The following is a 24,011-nucleotide window of genomic DNA, read 5'->3' on the forward strand; positions in this document are numbered from 1 at the left end:
TACTGCTTATAATACAATATTGCGTCACATATGAAAAGTTCAATAAATATAACATATTGCTCATAATACATAGGTCATATCAAAGTTTTTAACTAAAAAGAGTACATCACAAATATTATTAAATGAATAACATAATAAGTTTTTAGACAAAATTTAATATGCAGGCTACGTTTGGATACCGACGGGTTACCCAAGGATGGTAAAGAATACCCGTAGCTATACCCGTGTCGATTCGGGTCAGGTACGGGTACTACCCACGGGTAAAAGATTATACTCGTAACCATCCCCGTTGGGTCAGGTACCGGTAGCCGAACTGCCATCCCTACACTAATTCCGCAGGAGACTAGCAAAGTATGCACATGTTAGCCCGGCGACGGACCAAAATGTACTCACGGACCGTCACAAGGCCCCAAGCCCACAAAACTAACCAAAGGACCAAACGCAAGCTACGCTCGTGGATCCCCGCGGCCGCCGCCGCCTCGCCTCGCTTACCATCTCCGTCTCCGCCTCCCCCTGATCGACCTCCCGGGCCCGCCGACGTACTCCTCCGAGCCGAGCCCTACCCCCACGGTAAACACTTCCATCTATCTTGCTGCTCGATCCCTTGCTTTCCCTACCGAATGTAGGGGCCGGCCAGACAGGGTTGTAGGGTTAGGAACTTAGGATCGCGATACTTTTGTTCTTGATGATCTTTGGTGCATTTCATGCTTTCAGTTGGATCATATTAATTGAAAGCATGGAGGATGTGTTGCTACATGTAAAACACCGCCCATCACTGTCATTGACTCTGGGATTGGACACTCTGATCCAGCGTTATGACTAGTGAACTGTAGTTTTATTCGATTGTAAAAAAACTCATCTGAGAATTTACAGTCTCAGGCATTAGAATGTGTTTACTGAGTCAAGTTTCACTCGAATTAGCTAAATAAGTCTGTTGAGCCAGCTATTTGAATTTCTGTTTATTGGATGTGTTGTGCAGTTAGATCCTTCATTTTTCCATCCTCTGTTCCTTCCATTCAGGTGCCCCTGTTTCACATTTATGTCCCAGTTATCCCTTTTCTCACGGGAGCTTATCATTGAACAGTTGTAATTATATTGTAATATGTTGGTGGTCATTTTGTTCCGACTTGGCTGTTATAATCGAAACATATAGTCTAGATTGCTTATATGTGTGTTATTAAAAAGTAACAAACCATGTCACTGATGAGCTAACCTATTTCACCCAAGATTTTTTATCATTCTTAAAAAAATATCTTAAGTTATCACATTTTTAGTATGAAATTTTAGTTTTTGGTACTTCGAAGTATTTGTCGAGGATCGTAAAAAAAAACCCATTTCACCCCATGTCTGAACATTCTTAGGGCCTGTCTTCAAGATGTCGACATGCAAATTGGCCTCACATGCACCGGGAAGCAACATCATAAGGCAGCCTCCTTCATCCATGGCGGCAACGCCGACGCGAAGCTCTTCCACCGCCCGTGCGAGCTGCTGCTACTCCAGCCGCCGTCCCACAGCAGCACCTGCGCTGAGAGCCAGAGCAGCATGGAGGAGGAAACTGTGTGTTCCCGCCATGGATCTCTACAGGGTGAAGCTCGTGTCGCCGGAGGGCGAGGAGCACGAGTTCGACGCCCCAGGCGACGCCTGCATCCTGGACTCCGCCGACTCGGCGGGGGTGGAGCTGCCCTACTCGTGCCGCGCCGGCGACTGCTCCGCCTGCGCCGGCAGGATCGAGGACGGCGTGGTCGATCAGTCGGGCGGCTCGTACCTCGACGATGCGCAGCGGGCGGATGGGTATGTGCTCACCTGCGTCTCCTACCCCAAGTCCAACTGCGTCATCCACACTCACAAGGGAATAGAAGTCTAGCAGCGTGATGCTACGTATCCAGATTTCAGATGTTCTTAGAAGGCGGAGTTTTTTTTTTTAACCTGTTTAATAAATAAATTTATTATTAAGTGTTGAAGAAAAATATTTTTACCGTACGAACCTTTTGGTCATGCCACCAATATTACCGTGCCACCGACACCAACATGGTAGCGTTGTCTTGCTAGCAAGTAACACTAGCTTGTCATATCAACCAAGTTTATGTGGCAGCCTTATCTATGTGTTGTCTTATCACGCCAACAATACTGACATGGCCAAAAGGCTATACGCTAAAAATAATTTTCTTCAAGGTTTATTAATAAAATCTTTTATTAAAAAGTTTAAAAAATAAACAATATTTAAGGGAATTTTTTTTATTTTTTAAACTTTTTTAAGAAATAATTTATTACTAAACCTCCGTGGAAAATATTTCTAAATCTGAACCTTTTGGCCACGTCACCAATATTGGCATGGCAAGACAACACTGCCACGTAGCCTAATCGGCGTGCCATGGCATGGCGTGGCAAGACAATGCTACCGCGGCACCGACAATGGCGTGATAAGCCATTTGGCCACGCCAATGTTGGTGGCATGACCAAAAGGTTCATGCGGTGAAAATATTTTTCCCCGAAATTTAGTAATAAAATTATTTCTTAAAAAAGTTTAAATATAAAGAAATTTCTGAAACCGGATCATTTGATATCACTGGGGTTTTGGAGGAACATAATAGTAGTAGCAAATAAACTGGAGAAATCAAGAGTGAATGAGTGATGTATGCTAGAGCGCCTAGAGACCATGTTAGTTTGGGCCATTTGATTTGCTGGTCTCACATATTGCACTGAGCAACCAGCACTGCTGTACACCGTCCCTCGAAGAAAATTTAACGTACCATGACGGGATGGAGACAATACATACAATGATTCCATGGAATCTATTCCAAATTTCTAAGAATTTTTAGAGGATGCTGCAACGACGATCCAATCACCTTATATATTCGGCCCATAAATTATTTTTATTTCGACCGGAATTTCGGCCCAAACGTACGTATAGGGAACTTAAGCCCACGTGTGTTTGTGGCCCAGAATTGCATATAAACGCAGCCAACTAAGACCCCGTTCGTTTTGTGTGTAGTTATCCAGCGTGGAAAACTAACAATAAATTAATATATAATTAATTAATATTAGTTATAAAAAAATTAAAAAAAGTGTTTTAAAAATAAATTTTCTATAGATTTTTTTCAAAACCACAACATTAGCCGTTTGGAAAGTGTTCACGCAGGAAACGAGAGAATCTTTTATTTAGGGGACAGCCGAACGTGGCCTAATACATATAGAGCATGGGGTTGCACTAAGGTTGACCCACTAGTAATCTAGAGTCGTTATTAGTTGAAGGATTTGAACCTAAATCTTATATTTATACACACATATCCTCATCAATACACTATGAAGTGCTTGCTGCTTAGTAGCAACATGCTATTATTTTGATTTCACATCTTCTAAACTTGTTGTATTTACAAACGATGTTAAATAAAAATATAATCAATTACAAAGTTGTAGATCTGCTTGAGCTCTACAACTTTGATATAGACTATATCTCATTTGAGGTCATTTAATACGTAGATCTAAGATATTATAACAAATAAATGAGATAAATTAGGGAATATTTGGTTATGTAAAAAACTTCAAATGAAAAACTGTCAATTACAAAGTTGGACATCTCGTCAAGACCGAGCATTTTTATATAAAGATACCTTCCTGCAATAATAAGTTTTTTCATACGAGCCTCTTTATGGCCTGGCCATAATAATGTCCTTATTTCTCGAGTAGTCTTGTTATTGGTCCGACGCGATAATAAGTTTTTCTAGGTGAGTTGTATCCTTTCCTCAGGATTGCTAATTGGCGTATACATGCTAGTAGCTGTTTATAATTTTTGAAAAACTTTCTGAAAAAATATTACGACTAATATGAAAACTTCCAATTGAAATTTTTCTATCTCATTTCTGGCGTAAGCCTCATAGGTAAAAATGGGCGCTGGCAGTGAATATGCGTTGAGTAGCCATCTTGGCGATTCAACCTTGGAAGGTGAAGACTTGTTGACCTTAGTGTGCTGTTCTATTGTTTGGTCTAAAATGTAATGGATCTGACTGCATGTAAATTTCTCCAACTTGTTCTTATATTACCAACAAATAATCGATTTGTAGCCGTACAGGTGAGTTACATTGAAAAGAGAGAGCATCGGAACACGCACGTGAATTGCATTTCTTTCCATTATTTTCGTTTCTGTTTATACTTATAAATTAAAATTTTAATTTTAAATCTGAAGTTGATTTTAGGGTTTTTTCCACCGAATTCTATTTTCCAGACATGGATTTTAGACCGTTCAAAATATGTATATGAATTTTTTATTCACAAATTATTTTTCGTTTGCAAATATTCAAACAATCGCTCTCTCTCAAATTATAATATTTTTCACATAGATATTAATGATAATATATATATATATATATATTTTTTGATTCCTCGATAAACATAAAAAATATAAAATATCTTATGATCTAAAATGGATTGAGTCGCTTGTTTTAGAGAGAATCGAAGTCAAATGGTGATATTTTACAGTCATCTTTCGAAGGTACAAGGAAATCCGTCTCCTCCTACCTCGCTGCTGCTTACCGTCCATGGCCACGGAAGGACATGCCGCTGTCGCCGTCGCCGGCGCTGCCCGCCGCCGTGTGCTGTTCTTCCCGCTGCCGTTTCAGGGCCACATTAGCCCCATGTTCCACCTCGCCGGCGTCCTCCACGCGCGGGGCTTCGCGGTCACCGTCTTCTACCCGGACTTCTTCAACGCGCCCGACCCGTCCCGCCACCCGGCGTTCGACTTCGTCCCCGTCCCCGACGGCCGCGTCGGGCGAGGCGATGGGGACGGCGCCGGCGGCGACTACCTCCAGGCGACCATGGCGAGCATCCTCGCCTTGAACCGCCGGTGCGAGGCGCCGTTCTGGCAGCGCCTCGCGGCGCTGCTGGAGTCGTCCGGTGGCGACGTCGCCTGCCTCGTCGCCGACGCGCACCTGCTGACGCTGATGGACGTCGCGCGGCGGCTCGGCGTGCCGGCGCTCGCGCTGCGCACCGGCAGCGCCGCCTCCTTCCGCATCTTCGCCGCACAGCCGATGCTCCGGGACGAGGGCTACCTCCCCGCTCGAGGTAAGTACGTGCTGCTGCCGCCTCGCCATTGCCAGCGTGCACCCGATCTGCACGTAGCAACTGACATGAGCTCGTGATGTGCGCGCAGAGTCGGAGCTGGACGCGCCGGTGACGGTGCTGCCTCCGGCGCCGTATCGCGTCCGCGACGTGACGATGACAGCCGGCGTCGGCGGCCACGCGCAGGAGCAGATCTACGAGATAATGTCGCGGGCCGTCGCGGCGGTGAAGACGTCCTCGGGGCTCATACTCAACACCTTCCACGCCCTCGAGAGCGCCGAGCTCGCGGCGCTCCGGCGGGACTTCGACGTCCCGGTGTTCGACGTCGGTCCGCTCCACAAGCTATCGCCGGCGGGACCGGCGGCCAGCCTGCTGCGGCAGGACCGCGGCTGCCTCGAGTGGCTGGACGCCCAGTCGCCGGCGTCCGTGCTCTACGTCAGCTTCGGTAGCATCGCCAGCATGAACGCCGCCGAGCTCGTCGAGACGGCGTGGGGCATCGCCAACAGCGGCCACCCGTTCCTCTGGGTGCTCCGCCCTGACCTCGTCCGCGGCGGCGCGGCGCAGCAGGCCGCCGCCGTCGGCCTCCCCGACGGCTTCGACACCGCGACGCGCGGCCGCGGCGCGGTGGTCAGCTGGGCGCCGCAGGACGAGGTCCTCGCCCACCGGGCGGTAGGCGGGTTCTGGACGCACTGCGGCTGGAACTCGACGCTGGAGAGCGTCTGCGCCGGCGTGCCGATGCTGCTCCGGCCATGCTTCGGCGACCAGCCGGGCAACGCGAGGTACGCCGAGCACGTGTGGCGGGTAGGCCTCACGCTGGACACTGACGGCGGCGGCGAGCTCGAGAGGGGCAAGGTGGAGTCCGCCATCAGGAGGCTCATGGAAGGGGAAGACGGCGCCGGGATGCGGCGGAGAGCCGGCGAGCTGAAGAGCGGTGCGGCCGAGTGCATCGCCATGGCTGGCTCTTCTTGCCTCAGCATTGACAAGCTCGTTAACCACATTCTTTCCCTCTAGCAGCTGGTGTTACTGTAATAATTTAGCACAAGTTATTACACGCTAATACTGGTGTTTAATGTTGGATAATTAGTGAGAATATTTGATTTGCTTGCATTGTGTTTATGTTCTAAAATAGTGGTGTGGTCCGCTTCATGTTGATGCAGGCAGGGAGAAGGAATAATGATTTGTTTCCTTTTTTTTCTCTTGGAAAATTGGTTCTAAAATGGGAGCGTATCATCTGCACATGTAGCCCCCACCAACTTAAAAGATGTCACAAAATACTTCTAATACTACACCTATTTTTCTTCTTCTTACCTACAGCGCATCAACGACGTGAAGTCCTCATAAGCACGACCGTTATGAGTTATGACACATCTTACATCTCAAAAAACATTTACATATATGTAAGATCCATCGGACGATGGAGATTTCCCGGCTCGCACTCTCGTGGCATCATGGTATCCCCACGAGTAGGGATGTAAGTGAGCCGACCTGAGTAACCAACTTAATTAACTTATAAGTAGGATAACGGGTTGATCTAGAGTCCTAGACTAACCCATTTACACTCTATCCACGCCCACCCAAATACCCTTCTCACCCGCGGATTTGGATCGTCTCACGTTGGGAGGTAATGGTAGACAAGCACAGTAAAAAGCAAGGAGAAAAATGGTAGATTCCTGTAGCAAATTCATTGCACTACACTGTAGCAAACGACTGTAGACAAAAGAACTAATAAATTTACTGTATTGCTGCACTGTAGCAGAGGGATCTATTGCCATCCACCTCAAAACGGATGGCTTTGATTCTTCTCATGGCACCGTATTGTTCATTCTCTACCATTACTATGCAATATTAGAGGATCCAATTCCCTCACCCGCTCCATACACTGCCGTACCTAAAACCTTAGCATGTCGCCACCATCACATCGCTTCATCGAGAATCCATCACCATATCACCATGTATCCATCTTGCTGTTGAATCATCGTTGCCATATCAAGAATGAGCTACAAGAGAAGGTGGATGAGGATCACGTGCAGTAGGCAGTGTGACTGCAACTTATGAAGTCCACTTCTAACCGTTGGGTTCAAATCCAAGGGCTAAAATTTATTTTGGTACTATAGCATGTATGGCAGTATACTGTTGTAGTGTTACTGTAGCTCACGATCTGAACCGGTCATCACAAAATTGGACTAACAATATCTTGTGCAGTAGCTTAACGTGCAGTTCTGTTGGGACTGCATGTGATCCCAATCCAATAGAAGATGCAGCAATGGAATATAATAGTAGGCAGTCAACAACATATGAATTAGTGAATTTGTATAGTACTGCTACGATAGTTTTTCATGCAAATTCCTTCTTCAATCATAAGAACTTGGGCTGGCTTTTTGGCCGGCCTGACAAAAAGTTTAATCTAGAGATTATTGCTTTCCAGTACATTATTTTGAATTTTCTGTAGTCAAACTCAGCTCCTTGTTCAGTAAGGTAACAAACAAAGAGCATTGTCTTCTCACTTTTGTTTATGTTTATAAGCCAAAATTTAAATTTTTAACTTTAAATTTAGAGTTGATTTTTGATATTTTATATTATAGTTTATTTTATACCTTTGCTTTTAGATCGATAAGAACACGTATATAAAAATTTTATTCGCAAACTACTTTTCGTTTTCAAATATTTCATTTTGATTTTTTCTCTCAAAAATCCAAATGATAACCACCAATATCAGTTCCACTCTTGAGGATCTTTCCATGTGTGATATAGATTTAGTAGCATGCATCTCCTCACCAGTGCTAGCTAGGAAATTTTGGGTTTTCATGTTCTGTAGTTTTGAACTATTACAATAGTAAATTATATCTGCAAATCAGGTAGCACTCTTTTGTTTCTTTATGTCCTGTGAAATAAACAAACTCAGGGCCTTGCCATTTGTATGGCAGGTGGTATCAGAATTCAGAAGTCATAAGAAAGGCGCAAGCTTTGTCCTTGTTAAGGTGGGCTTATATATATATGATACTCCCTCCGTTTCTTTTACGCCATTGACTTTTTATCTATATTTGACCTTTTGTCTTATTCAAAAATTTATATAGTTATTAACTATTCTATTATTTTAGTTTATTACTAAAGTTATGATTTATAATTTTGTATATTTAGACAAATTTTTTGAAGAAGACGAAGGGTCAAACATAAATGAAAAAGTCAATGGGCGTCAAAAAACGAAGGGAGTAAATAACTGTTGTTTCTAGTGCCAGATCACTAAAAATCAACAAAGCATGTTAATTTTGATAGTTCATTAAGAAAATAAAATTTGTTTGGATGAATATTTTTCACTTAAATTGCTCCTATGTTGGGTCAATCTTCTGCATAGAAAAAGTGAGATAATGGCTCTAGACATCCAGTTTTTAGTTTTGTGTGCAGAATATATTTATCACTCAAGGAATTGTTTGTGGGGCAAATTTTTTTGTCAAGTTTAAAGGTTGAATTTCAATCCATTTGACATTGTTCTCAAGGTAAACGAGATTCTACTTTTGAGATTGTAGTGTTGTTTATAGTAGATGTGTAGACTATAACTTGGTCTATCATTTTTTATTTGTGAAACAAAATAGGTGTAACTGCTACTCCCTCCATGTTTTTTTTAATAACACCATTGACTTCTATATTTACATTTGTCCATTCATCTTATTTAAAAATTTTATCCAAATATACAAAATTACAAGTTATATTTAAAGTTCTCATAATAATAAATCAAATTATTAATTATTAATTATATATTTTTTAAATAAGACGAATGGTCAAACGTAAATATAAAAGTCAACATCGTCATATAAAAAATATGGAAGGAGTATTATATAAATGCATATTTAGAAACTATGTACACCACAGTTGTTTCTAGAAAAATTGCTTGCTGTTGCAATGCTTTGTTCAAGTTGCAATTGCACTTCTTTGTGCAGGGATAACATGACTGATGGAGTGATTTGTTCCTCAGGGATAACATGATTGTTGGAGTGATTTATGCAGCTTCCTCATAAAAACCAACGAGTAATTAAAAGCTTGATTTGTTCTGTGCCGACCAATCAACAATAAAGTTTCATGTTTGATGTTGACGTTAAGGTTCCATCTGAGCTTCGGTATGCTTCAGTAAGTTCAGTTCATACATATATGCTCCCTTCTGAATGAACCATAGTAGTTTGATCATTCTTGTTATAAACTTCTAGCCTATCAATACTGGATTGCTGGATTATGTTACCAAAATGTAAATTATTGTGCAATATGGTAAAGTAGTTTAGCTTTATTATAAACAACATGCACCTTACATTGAAATGTGGAGTGGGCTGTACTGAAATTTCTATATGTTTCCTGATGATATTTTGTGAATTTGATTGATCATTTTACTGAGGCGAATGTTGAGAACTCGAACGTTGACACTGGACCAAAGGATTATGCACATGTGTGTATTCAGTAGCAGTTAGAATAAGATCCTCAACAATCTTTAATAAAAGGATTCTCCTACAATGGTACTGTAGTCCAAAATGCAGAGCTTGGCAAGGTATGACGCACTTGGCAATGCTTAATTGTTAACAACTAGATCAGGAGAATTTCATCCAATTCTGAAGATCCACATTTGTATATTCTTTATGAGCTAAGCAATTATTTAGCAGTCAAAGAAATAGTCGTTGATGATCACTATTTTTTAGTAGAACCAGTCAGAGGATGGAGCTTATTTTGGAATTATTAATCACAAGATGTTCTGCTCTACATTTTCCCTTTCAATCTACTGAATTCATGCCAACTATTTTTTTAAAATGCTAAAATACTTCAATGGGACTGCATTGGTTAACTGATCCCTTTGCTGATGGTCATGTACTCATATGAACATCAAACTTGTTTGTAGAAAATGAAGCTCGAGGCAGAGTATAACATTCATATTTTGCATTCTTAAGGTGACTGCAATGAACTATTTTTTTTTGTGACAACAATCTACAGTACTATTGTAATTGAACCAAATATGTACTTCTGTTCATGATTCCAATATTGCTTTTCACCTTGCCTTGGCCAAATGAGTCATCGACCATTGAGATAATGCCACACACACAAATGGACACAACTCGACACTGTGGATACTTTATTAACATGTTTTGATGGAGCTGTGCATTTTATGTTTTCGTAGACCCAAGATTATCAGCAAGTGGGGGCTCCTCTTGATGAGGTGCCCTTGCTTTTGAGCTGTTAATCCATGATCATATACCGATATGTGAACAACTAGCACTTGGTTTGGAGTGTTTTGGTGCTCCTGTTCATTTTTGTATTTCCTCCAGGTGATCGATGATGACTTTGGTTAGTTTTGTTTTTTAATGCATCTGAAAATATGTGAACTTGAAATTACCTCTTGTTGCGGATTTAGTGAGTTATACTTTTACGTTGTTATAGAAGACATGAAGCTAATATGGAGTTCTGGAGCTCCTTTTTCTTTTAGTCAAGTAGTGAAATTCTGACTAGAGCCACTGAAATGCATGCATAATAACACTATCATGTTCATTTTTGTGTTACTCTTAAATCCATTCTATCACATTCTACGGTTGAATGTCAAAACTATATCGTTTTTGGTTTTCTTTTTTGCATTAGAAATTTCACCGTAGAGTTAGCACGGATACATTACTAGCGAATAAAAATCTCATATTTTAATTCGTTATACACAGAGAGCATAAAAAAGACAAGTAACTGAGAAAATCACGGTAACTCATTAGTGCAAGAATAATAAAGTTTTAATAATTATAATCATGAAAATTGATTTATTTAATTTTTGAAAAGAAACTTCTATAAACAATACTTTTATAAAGAAAAAACCAAAAAAACAACAAAGACTAGGTAAACTTATATATGCAGAATCAAAATGGGGCCTTAAACCTACCGGTACTATATCCGTACTAAGCGATGCCTCAGTTTAGTAATTCAAATAAGGTATCCTAAATTCTTTTATTATAATCGTATAAACCAAACATTCAAAGTTGCCTGACTATTGAGCTTTTATTACTCCGTTTCTCTAAACAAACTAAAAAAATTTAACAGTTAACAATGAATATTGTAGTCTTGCATAATTAACTATAGGTTGGCATACTTTGTAATTATAAGTTTTCAAGTTTATATATTAATTTCATAACTTGGAAGGCCAAGTTTATACTTTAGTTTTGGAAATATTACAACATAAATTAATACATTAATTTTAGAATCACTACAAGATCAAGTTCACAAATTAAACGGATAATTTTAATCAACTAATTTATTATATGATCTAATATTAACACAAAATTTAAACATAAATCTAAATTTAACGAAAGCTACTTTATACAAACATGAGTCGTATCACATCCAAATTTTTGTCCCCTTATAATAAAATGAAAATTACTGATGTTTGTATATATCAAATGAATAAAACAAATGTGCAACGCTCAAATAACACATAATTTAAAGTATAATTTTATTAGATTTAAAACAAATTTCATTGTTCCTCCTTATATTAATAAAAATATATTTAGATCAAAAAAAATAATTGATTGTACAATACCTAGAAAATATTTATCACATGAGCTGTTTTATGTTCAAAAATATATCATATAGTCTCTTACAAAGTAAAACTATCAGTGATGTTTTCACTGGTGTTGTTTTCCCTGTTTGTTACTATCAGAGTGCACATATGTTTCAATGATTAAAAAATATTTTGTTATGATGCATCATTTGGTAGATCAAGAAATTTATTTATTTTACATAAAAAGATGATGCCAACACAATATTCCTACAACCCTAAATATTCATTCCTTTTTATCAAATATTTATTGTTAGTGCTTTGATTGTTTATGCATCATATAATAGTGGTATAGACTCTTGATCGATCTAATAATGAGTATAGCTACAACATGGTGATCAACACGAACTTCATTGTGTTGGCATCATTGTTAGCATTCTAATGATGTATCAGTTTATGTTAATACGTCTGCCACGTCGGTGTTCTAATTAAACTTTAATTCTCAAAAATGATAAATGAATGATGAGTAAAATGAGTTTGGTCAGCTATAGGGTAATTTTCCTCCTCCATCTCCCCATCAGGTGATCCAATTCTTTTGAATTTCGGATCTCGATGCAATCTTGTGAGGCTAGAAGCATTGAATGTCGTCAAGATAGTACCTATTTCTTAGGCTGCGTTCGGCTGCCCGTCAGTTACCCCATATTTCCTCGTTTTCCGTGTGCATGCTTCTCAAATTACTAAACGGTGTATTTTTACGAAAGTTTTCTATAGGAAAGTTATTTTAAAAAATTATATTAATCTATTCTATATTTTAATAATTAATAATTAATTAATTATGCACTAATCTATTACTACATTTTTCTGCACCAGATAACTAACCATCATCTCACTACATGCCGAACGCGGCCTTATTGGAGGAATAAAGGTTGATAGAGATACATTAAAGCACCTAGATGTCATGGAATGTACCGTGGTTCTCAACCAACGGAAATCCGGAGTACTCCCTCCGTTATATATTATAAGACATACACATATTTTGTATATATGTTCCTAGATTCATAACCATACATATGAACGTCGGTGATGGCGAAGCGGAGGTGGCGACGGGCGGAGGGGCGACAGCGACGGCCGGAGCGCCCACGAGCGCGGCAGCGGCGTCGGCCTTGGCGGCTACGGGCGGAGAGGAAAAGAGAGGGGAGAGGGGACTACAGCGACTTACCAGCGGTGGCGAGTCGGCGAAGTGGTGGGACGTGGGATGACGACCGGCAGCGAGCGAAAACGGCGACGGGGGGCGAGATCGATCAGCGGCGGGATTGGGTGTGGCGGCGGCAGGAAACAAGCATGGCGGCGGCGGTGGGGCCTTTGTAGGGGGAGGTGGCCAGTTAGGGCAGAGGCAGCGGTTAGTGGCCGGGTCGGCCACGGCGGCGGAAAAGGTGTCAGCGGTTGCAGGTGGTGGGCGGAGTCCGCATTGGCCACGACGGCTACGCGGGCCGGGCGACAGGGAGGAGGGAGGTCGGACTTGGCGTAGGGGCACGAGGGCTGGGCCGGTTGGCTAGCCGGGCCGAGGAGGAGGAGGGCGTGCAAGAGGAGGAGGGATGACGGGCCGAGTCGGCTGGGCCAGCCCGAGGAGAAAGAAGGGAGGGAAGGAAAAAGCAGAAAGAAAAAAAAAGAAAGGGGAGAAAAAGAGAGGAAAAGAGGAAAAAAAAGAAAAAGTCTCACTTTTCTGAGTTTTAACTTAACTTTTGAGCAAAATTTTTATACTCTTTAATTTGAATTTAAATCCAGTTAATGATTTGTGAATTTCGATTTACTTAAATTAATTCCTTTAGAGGGGTTTTTCCTGATTTAATTAAGCATATTGTTTCTTAACAATTTCTTTTACGAATTTAGGCTAGGACGGAAACTCCAGACGTGACATAAGATAAGAGAACACGCAAATGAGCTTAAGAACAAAGTGGAAGGATGCTTAGAAAGTAGTGGATCCTCTCAAATTGTAATTGATAAGTTAGTTAATTATATAATATCTCTACAACCCTTGGATTAACTTTGTATTTCTATATTGTAAACATTTTAAATCGATAAAGAGTTTAACGTTGATGCTAATTCTCTTGTTTACATAATTATGTGATAACAAAATAGGTGATTTAGCCTCTACTCCTATTTTTGCAAGAGAAACGCTATGGTGCTCTCTACTAGCCTATGGCGACGCCTCAATTGCCTCTTCACCCCTAACACCTAGCACACTTGTAACGTGTTTCATGCATGTCGCTTTGGCTTGATCTGCTGCTTCTGTTCTTGGGGCTTGCTCGCTCCTTCCCGCTACAACTTCCTCATTTGGAATTGCCTTATCTTTACATGAGATGTCTTCATTCGAAGTGTCTTTGATGTGCCCGTCGACTATTTGGCTACGCTTGGCCTCTAGTTCTTCCCCATCTTCGTACCTTGCTTTTGCTAAGTTCGCCGTCACTAGTTTGAGAGTCATAGCGAATCATTGAAGGATTAATCTTGTCCGTGTAGACCTTCGCTTGGGGTGGCATGTGTCTTCGTCACATGTGATTGTGTTCCCCATGGTTGACATCAATTGCTGTCGAAAGACAAACTTGAGGTATTACAAGAGTTATATCCTGTTACAATCCTCTTGGGGTCAATTTATAGCCTCAACAACTTAGGGTTTCCAGGGTTACATGTTTGATTACAAAATTCTCTCATTGACAAGTTCATTTCTACAGATACAACAGGGAATTTTAATAGCCCTAAACCTAACAAAACCAAGCCTACCAATTCTGTGCTTAATGGGCCATGAAGATCCACAATCAACTTGTCACCATCCTTCTTCGTCGGCTTAGAGACACATATAACAAAAACCCTTTCAATCAAAGGCTTTTCGATTCCATCAAGGGCTTCCATGCCGGTTGAACACCTTCCTTGGTGAAGCCTATTGTGATGAAGTCACTCTTGGTAGGAAGGCCTATTGGGCCACAATTAGTCCGGTTACTTTGAGACCATTAGTGGATCCATACTTAGCCTGCAATAGATAACTAGTGACAAGCTAAAAACCCTTAACACAAAGGCCATGCTCGGCACCCCCAGCAAGTTATCTAATCTCTCATTTTCTGTGCACGTTTTCCGAACTTTTAAACGGTGTATTTTTTGTAAAAAATTTCTATAGAAAAATTATTTTAAAAAATTATATTAATATATTTTATATCTTTTTAATAATTATTAATTAATTAATCATGTATTAATCTATTACTACATTTCCACGCCGGATAACTAACTCACTCCCCCTCCCGCCGAATGCGGCCAAAGATGACTACGATTCACTAGTGCCAAAACCTATCTTTCAAATAGCATTTTGATAGTCAAATATGTTAGGCGTAGATATTTTATAGGTTAAGCAAATCGTTTAATATTCGCCTCCTTCAATCACTCACATGCTACCAACCTGACTTCCTAAGTACTACTCCCTCGGTGCCAGATTATATGGGATTATGACTTTTCACTTGTAATTTTTAATCATTCGTCTTATTCAAAAATTTAGTGCAAATATAAAAATTTAAATAATACTACTTTTAATAATAAACAAAATAAATAATATTTTTAATTTTTTTTAATAAGACGAGTGGTCAAACATTACAAATAAAAAGTCAAAATCCTATATATAATAGGGACGGAGAGAGTACTATAAGGATAAATAGTATTACCTCCGTCCCATAATAACCTTATTTTTCTTGTTTCCGTGTCGAATGTTTGACCATTCGTCTTATTTGAAATTGTTTTGTGATTAATATTTTTATTGTTACTAGATGATAAAATATGAATAGTACTTTATACGTGACTAATTTTTGTAAGTTTTTGTATAAATTTTTTAAATAAAACAAATGGTTAAACGTTGGGCATGGAAAAACGAAAAATAAAATTATTAGTAAAGGGAGTTAGGAGTCGCTCCTGGCGGATTCGCATCCGGAAAACGCATGACATGTAAACGTCACCAATGACGCCAGTCCAGAACGGCCGTTGCCTTCAGACGAGACAAGTCAGTTGATGTCTTCGGACGACTACGCAACGCACCTCACTTAAGGTGGTGTTTAGTCACCAAAATTTTTTGGTAAAATATCACATCGAACGTTTGATTTGATTTTGGAAGGGGTTTTCAAACACGAATGATAAAAACGAATTTCACGGCTAGCCTAGAAACCGCGAGACGAATCTTTTGAGCCTAATTAATCCGTCATTAACACATGTTGGTTACTATGGCACTTATGACTAATCATGGACTAATTAGACTCAAAAGATTCGTCTCAAGATTTCTTCTATAACTGTGTAATTAATTTTTTGGTTCATCTATGTTTAATGCTTTATTTAGACGTCTAAAAATTCGATACGAAACGTTTTTGAAAAAATTTAGAAACTGAACAAGCCCTTACTACGCAAGTGCGTGTGACCTTCACGTGGTCGCGCGTGCGGCCAAGCAGGCAGCAGCTAGTGGCGCGCGCGCGCGAGCCGATAAGACGCAGAGCGAGTGACATCGTACTGACTGACCGCGATGGCCACCGTCGTCGGAGGAGCAAACCCCGCCGGCGGGCTGCGCCGTGTTCTTGTGTTCCCGCTGCCGTTCGAGGGCCACGTCAACCCGATGCTCCAGCTCGCCGGCGCGCTCCACGGCCGCGGGGGCCTGTCCGTCACCGTGCTCCACACCCGCTTCAACGCGCCCGACCCGTCGCGCCACCCGGGGCTCGCGTTCGTCGAGGTCCCCGACGGCATCCCGCCCGACGTCGCCGCCGCGGGCCGCGTCGCCGAGACCATCCTCGCCATGAACGCCGCCATGGAGCGCGAGGGGGCGTCGCCGTCCGTCCGCGAGGTGCTCACCTCGGTGATCGCCGCCGACGAAGTGGGCCAGCCCCCCGTGGCGTGCCTCATCATCGACACCCATCTCCTCGCCGTGCAGAAGGCCGCCGCCGGGCTCGGGCTCCCGACGCTCGTCCTCCGCACCGGCGGCGCCGCCTGTTTACGTTGCTTCCTCGCCTACGACATGCTTCTCGAAAAAGGTTATCTGCCTCCCAAAGGTTAGTGGTCAAATATTTATAGTTGTAGATAATATTCTATCAAACTCAGAAAAAAAATCAACCATCAATAATTTCTTAAATAATTAGTTTAAATACAAAAGAATATTGGACATAGATAATAACATCATAAACTTATTAAATTTTATAAATTTATTCTACCATAGATTGATTATCAGAATTTTGGATTTTTGACCAAGTCTGGCTATGACGGAGGTATATTATGTTTCAGAATCACATCTATACGAACCTGTGAAGGAGCTACCCCCACTGCGAGTAAGAGACCTAGTCCACACTGATGATGAAATGGTTTTCAAAATTCTCGCTCGAATCGCTGAAACAGTAAGAAACTCAAAAGGTGTGGTGATTAACACATTTGAAGAGCTAGAACCGATTGAGCTTGAGCAGCTCTGTGGAGAGCTCACTAACAATGGCGCAGCAACCATGCTTGCCGTCGGTCCACTTCACAAGCTCTCCTCCATAAACACCGGAAGCAGCCTAAACTTGCGACCAGACCAAGACTGTATCAAATGGCTAGACAAGCAAGCAATGGGGTCCGTATTATATGTGAGCTTTGGTAGCTTGGCATCCCTAGAGTATGGTGAGTTCATGGAGGTTGCACATGGGTTGGAGAAGAGTGACCATCCTTTTCTTTGGGTGGTTCGTCCAGACCTCCTGAGAGGTATTACTAGATGGGTTTGAGGATAGGGTGGAAGGTAAGGGTAAAATCGTTCAGTGGGCACCACAGCAGGAAGTGCTGGCCCATCATGCCGTGGGTGGTTTTTGGACCCACTGCGGATGGAACTCGGTGCTGGAGAGCATCGGTGAGGGAGTCCTATGATATGTATGCCTCAATTTGCAGATCAGATAATAAATACGAGGTACGTGCAAGCCGTGTGGGGTGCAGGGTTTGATCTTGAGGGTAAGTTAGATAGGGAAAAAATCACGAAAGCGATTAGGAAACTAATGAGTGAAAAAGAGGGTGCTGAGATGAAGAGAAAAGTAGGAGAGCTTAAGAACAGAGTGGCACACTGTTTAAAAAGCAACGGATCCTCTCAAATTGCCATGGACAAGCTAGTCCATTATATATCATCTTTGTAATTTCTAAGTTAACTCCATGTATTTGTGTTTTTAAAGTTTTCAAATAGATGTTGGGTATTTTTAAATCGTTGAATGGCTGAGTAGTTAAATGACTTTATGATAACTATTCAAGGGTACAACCGAACGAATCTCCTATTAAAAGTAAATGTATATATTTAAAACAATTCTAAGAAATTTGTGTGTAAAAAGTTTTTGCTGAAATTACAAGTAGCGTTTGGGAGACTCAAAAGCACACAGCTGAATATATAAGATGTATTTAATGAACGAAAAAGGGAGCCAAATCTTGTAGTCCTGGGTTCCTTTTGTGTTGTTGGGACAATGAATAATCTTCCACATCTTGCATTTTTTTTGGTTGGATATTTTGGAATAGTAGTATACTTGTATATTCATAGCATATTATGTAGTCTCTTGCGAAAGGGGCTATAGTCTAGTGGTTACAAGGGCCTTAATAGCACCTAAGGTCGTAGGTTCGACTCCTTTTTGGAGTGGGTAGGGGTTGCATGCGTACGGTTTTAGGAGAGAGTGAGCCTCTGCGTTGTGCTGTGTTCTCTTAAAAAAAACATATTGTATAGTCTCTTCATTAGAAAATATAGTGACCTTAAATCATATAATGTACTTTATCCGTTACAAACTATAGAGTAATTACCATACCTAAGTATGTGCGCTTCTGATGCACAGCATGGTCGATACAAGCCTTCAACTAGGGGTGGACCCACCCATTGGACGGGGTGGGTTACTCAGGAGAATTTCACTATTTGCCATTTTTATGTTGGTGATCTCTTCAAATGCCACATTTATATATGTACTTACAAAATTGCCACTAGTTAGTGATTTTCTTTTAACTATTTGCCACTTTCGAGCACATTAGAGTGCCAGGTAGGATTGGGTATGTGGAGAGGGATGCGAAAGACCATTTTATCCCTTGTATCCTACCAAAAATTCCAGCAAACAGATAGCTAGCATGTTACTGTAATTTTATGAATTCATCATAAATAAATCAAGTCAAATTAATGCAAGTATATACAATAGTATATTAGAAAAAATGGAACACTTCAAATAATTTTGGAATATAATGGAACAGGTAAGTAGTAAATTTAATAGCTAGATCATCTGGATCAACATCCACAACAGGCATATATAACCCAAAAGCCGGCCAAATCTATCTAGGCCATACATTACATTGCATTAGAAGTTTAACTAGGGCTGCGTTCGCCACCCTGCATAAGGTATCTAACTCCTCTCGTTTTTCACGCGCACGCTTTCCGAACTACTAAACGGTGTATTTTTTACAAAAAAAATTCTGTAGAAAAGTTATTTTAAAAAAATCATATTAATCTATTTTATATTTTTTTAATAATTAATAATTAATTAATTATGTATTAATCTATTACTGTGTCGAGGTAAGTTATCTTACCTCCTCCCAAACGAACAGGGCCTAGGTTCATCATGGCACATCTTAAGCCATACATCAGTACATAAGCAAAATATGTCATCAAGCACCGGCGCGGCAGGATGGCGCACGCACACCGGCGCGGGGCAGGAGCACGCGAGCAGCAAGCTCGATTCGGATTCCGAGCGACGAGGTGGTGTGGATGCCCTCGTACGCGTGAAGGAGGAGGCGTCGGCGTCGGGAGAAACAAAAAGGGGAACGACGAACGGCGACCGGGAGAGAGAACGCTGTTTTTCCTGAGATATCAAGGGTATTCACGTCTTTTCGTGTCCTTTTCCATGTACTCAATCCTACCTGGCAACCTCGCGTGGTTGAAAGTGGCAAATAGTTAAAAGATAATCCCTCCCAGTGGCAATTTTGTAAGTGCAGATCTAAAAGGGGCATTTGAAGAGATCACCAACATAAAAGTGGCAAATAGTTAAATTTCCCGTTAGTCAGTCGCTCGTGTCGTTTCACATCTCCAGAATCCTCCTGATATTGATAATTTCAAAACTTTCAAAACTTGTCATGATCAGAGTACTTCGACCTTAGAACAATTACACACAAGCATATTGTTTTTCTGTTAATACATCATTATTTTAAGTTAGCAATGCTTCTATCATAACAATGGCATATGTCAATGAAATGGGCCTGCGAGTGTGGCGCGTGACAGTTGTGGGCCCAAGAATCCCCAAGAGGGGGGTTAGGCCCCAAGAGACACGCACCCCTATGGCAAATCCCTGGAGGAGCCGCTGGGATAGGGGTCGGGTTCGGGGCGCCCCAACCCCTAGCGTGTCCCAGGACTGTTGCAAGACCCTATGCCAAGAAGCGAGGCGCGCTCCTAGGGTTCGACCTTCACATTTAAGATGATGGGAGAGGAGTTGGAGCACGCGTCACCCACATGGCAAAAAAAGACATGTGTCTTCCTGCACTTAATGCGGGCAGGCACGCAGGCGCCCTTGGTGGCGCCTTCTGTAAAAAAGGGGCGCAGAGTGCTAGGTACCTCTGGCAGTGCAGGTATGCCACACCCTTGTCAGGCTGCAAACCCCCGCTCCATCCCAGTCGTATTTAATGCGACTGGCGAACCGTGAGAGAGAAGAGGGCAGCTGCCCTGTTGCTTGAAACGGTCACCCACCTCCAAGATGGAACACTGACCGATGGGACCTTGCACAGGAAGCATGGCTGCCTCCTCTACCAACCATCTGACAGACGGGACCAGACAAGGACAGTGAGGCTGACACGCCCACCTACCCCCTGATGGACTACGACCGATGTGACGGCAGCTGATCTCCGCATCGTCTAGTCGTAGCGTAATAATGATCTACTTGTCAGTAGTTGGTAGGACTATGACGATTGTGGTAACCTCTTAGTACTATAAAAGGAGGCTCTGTTCTATCTAGAAAGGGGATCCGAGCCAGTAAAGGGGAAATACCTTCTCAAATAAGGCTTGTACTCACCTTCCCTTAATGACGAAGCAATAGGAGTAGAGTATTACGCCTCGCGACGGCCCAAATCCATATAGTTCTCCATGTTCAACTCTTTTATAGGAACCTTAACCTCGCACCCCTGGGCCAAACTAAAATAGGGGGTTTGTCGAACTCCCGCTAGAGGAGCTTGCACCCCGACAACATATATGTTAAAAGACCATTCTCATTTACGATATAGCAAAAATGGATTCATGCAACCAATGATGAACGACTCGCTTTCTTATTTTCATATATCGAGAAGAAGAATTTCAGAGAACTTGATTTCAATAAAGATAAAAAAAATGTAGCAAGTCATGTGTAATTACAAAATAAATTTACTTAACACTCCGAAAGAACATAAATATACCTCTTCTATAGGATCTAGACCTACTTAATGATTTTTTAACAGAAAAACTATCGTACGGGATTCCGTACCGACGGGACAGTGAAATAAAGGTTTTTCTTACCACGCGCAGTCCGCGCTTTATTGCTCCGCTGCTCTCCCCATGCTTTTGCGCCGCTGGTGTTGCCTCTCTTGCGTACCCGCGCCGCGCTGCTCCTCCATGTTGCTCGCCGTCGCTCCTCCGTGCTACCCCACATATTGGTGCTGATCTCCACCCGTGTTCTCCATAGTCATCTAATTTATAAAGTAACAATAAGTATCAATATGGTATCATCTAGTGTAAAAATTATAACATGTATACATGCTGAAATTATGTGATATCTTCCGGTATGATGTGATACCACAAAGTAACTGCTGATACCAAACTTTATACTGGATGATACCTAATGGTATCATCTGGTATCATATGATACCTGTCGATACTAAGTGATATCAATCAGTATCAATATGGTATCGTCCAGTATAAAAATTATAACATGTGTATACATGCTGAAATTAGGTGATACCTTTTGGTATGATTTGATTCCACAAAGTAACTACTGATACCAAACTTTATACCGGATGATACCTGATGGTATCATCTGATAACTAACGATACTAAGTGGTATCAACAAGTATCAATATGATATCGTCCAGTGTAAAAATTATAACATGTGTATACATGCTGGAATTAGATGATATCTTCTGGTATGATGTGATACCATAAAGTAACTACTGATACCAAACTTTATAGTGAACGATACCTGATGGTATTATCTGGTATCATATGGTACCTAGCGATACTAAGTGGTAACACATCCTTGCTACGGTTCATTGTTTCACCTAGAGAAGGTTTTCAATTGTGAACATAGTACTACTTTTTTATACATTGGTCAAAGACATATCAGCATAAAAAATATATGTGAAAAGACTTAACAATGTCATCTAGTAGTAGCTATTGATGGCTATAGACATGGGGCCACAGAAACAAATATATCAAGTACTTGTATAGATATGTATGAGGCATATTGTTTCATTCCCTGCCTCGAGTTGTTCACTCTCTATAAAAAAACTTAATAATGTATAGTGTAGTGAGATCTGGCAAAGAGAGAATAGAAAACGTTCCTGTTTGCTACTGCTCTCACTCTCCTCCTTTCCTCCTTTTCACGCACCGCAGCAGCAGCAGACAAAAGCCCTTTCCTCCTTTCCACGCGCAGCAGTAGACAAAAGCCAAAAGACAGCAGTAGATCGGCGCCGCCAAGGGGGGATGCGGTCTGCAGAAGACGTGCGTGCGGGGATGTGCTTTTTAAGTTTCACTAATATGTCCCGTACGCACGGGATACCGTGCTATAGTCTCCCTCTTTTTTAGTTATATGTGTTTTCTCATATGTTAATAATTTTTTTAAAAAAATAGTTGATTACTTAACTATTAGTCATATTTTGTTATTTCATAAAATCATGTTTGTAAATTGACAGCTTTACGTTATATTTTTATTCTGATATATTACTTATATTTAGGCTGGCTGAGGGCCTAGGCGGGAGGGGCGGTCACCTAGGGCCTAGCTGGAAGGGGGGGGGGCCAACCAAATGATCACTTGGTTTGATGTTTATATTATTAATCAACTTACCAAACTATGGATGACTATATCTACTAGTTAAGATTAGTAGCTCTATGATTTACTTGTTAGCTTTTTTATCATAACCAAAATTTGAATTTTGAAACTTATAATATTATATTTTATTTTAAGGTGTTCTTATTGTAGCTTTTTTCCTAGCATTGTCTTTTAATCGCTAAGGACACAAATAAAAATGTTTTAGTTATAAATTATTTTTTGGTTCACATCATTTTTTCATTCATTTTCTTTATTTTAGTTTTTAATTTAATCTCAACATCATTTACCAAAATTTAGACTGAGACTATATGAGTTAATACTTGATTTATCATGTTAGTGATGTTTATTTATATCACTTTAGAAGTTAAATAATTATAAAATATATATTACAAGTAAAAAATATTTAGCCTAAGGGGCTTATGGCACCGAGTTCTCTTGGGGCTCTCGAAACTATAGAATTGACCATGCTTATATTATTGCAAAGATTATTTCTTCATTTTCAAAGGAGATTTTTTGTTTGATTTTAGTGACTATGTTTTGTTTTTATTATGCCATTGTAATATAAGAGCAAGATCAATAGAAGAGCTAATTACTAACTCTAAAATCTTTCTATGTCATTGAGAACTAATATAGAGCCAATTTGTACAATAGTCACGTATAAACATCTAAATCATTAATGTATAATTCACCAATTATACAGATATAGATTATCTTGAAGTCTATGTTATAGCAAACTGAAAATGTGCAGCCCATTTATCTTTTATCTTTTTTCCTATGTTCTTCACATAAGTATAAATATGACCTAATAATTTTTAGAGTCCGCTTATGTCACTCATCGTACTCATTCTAAATATGATACGATTTCGGTTGTATTTTGTTGTGTTTATTAAATATTTCGGTCCTATCTTCATTTCTATTTTCTAATGGTGCGTCGGTCACTGACTTCAACTACGATCTCACAGTCGCCGATGGATTGCTACTAAGGGTCTGATTGATGAAGATTTAGATTCTAAAAAGCAACTACTTAGTAACTAGCTTCTGAGAATCTGGAAAAGTTCCTAAACACAGCTTATCCAACTTTTGGATTCTTAGTTTATTTTTTAGAATCTGTAACTATAGATTCTCACAAATTATGGACTGTTTCGGACAGTTTCTGACAGAAACAGTTTTTGAAAAAAACTGTAACTACGAAAAACTCACCGAACAGACCCTAAGCCAGTCCCGATATCAATGTTGTGGCAGAAAATCCCCTCGAAGCTTGAAGAACCAATGGCCAACCATCTAGGCGTCATTAGTAGCGAAATAGTCATTAATTCTTGGCCGCCACGGAGTTATAGCTAATGATTTCTACTCCCTTTTCTTTTGGCTTCTTTGCTTGTTGACCAAATCTCGATGCA

General features: G+C 40.8%; 2 protein-coding genes and 1 pseudogene across 2 annotated transcripts; all 3 read left to right on the forward strand.

Annotated features, from left to right (window-relative positions):
* The first annotated feature begins 434 nt into the window (after window positions 1-434).
* LOC102711170 (ferredoxin, root R-B1-like) lies at window positions 435-2,126 on the forward strand. Its single transcript, XM_006658363.2, has 2 exons — window positions 435-570; window positions 1,362-2,126. Exon 2 carries the CDS (start codon window positions 1,376-1,378, stop codon window positions 1,862-1,864), a length of 489 nt encoding a protein of 162 aa, XP_006658426.2. The 5' UTR covers window positions 435-570; window positions 1,362-1,375; the 3' UTR covers window positions 1,865-2,126.
* A 2,409-nt stretch (window positions 2,127-4,535) lies between these two features.
* LOC107303362 (DIMBOA UDP-glucosyltransferase BX8-like) lies at window positions 4,536-6,066 on the forward strand. Its single transcript, XM_040526433.1, has 2 exons — window positions 4,536-5,058; window positions 5,147-6,066. The coding sequence occupies exons 1-2, from the start codon at window positions 4,536-4,538 to the stop codon at window positions 6,064-6,066; spliced, it is 1,443 nt and encodes a 480-aa protein (XP_040382367.1).
* A 9,925-nt stretch (window positions 6,067-15,991) lies between these two features.
* On the forward strand, window positions 15,992-18,051 carry LOC102711449 (annotated as a pseudogene).
* The last annotated feature ends 5,960 nt before the right edge of the window (window positions 18,052-24,011 follow it).

Source organism: Oryza brachyantha, chromosome 7, assembly GCF_000231095.2.
Source record: "Oryza brachyantha chromosome 7, ObraRS2, whole genome shotgun sequence".
Taxonomy (NCBI): domain Eukaryota; kingdom Viridiplantae; phylum Streptophyta; class Magnoliopsida; order Poales; family Poaceae; genus Oryza; species Oryza brachyantha.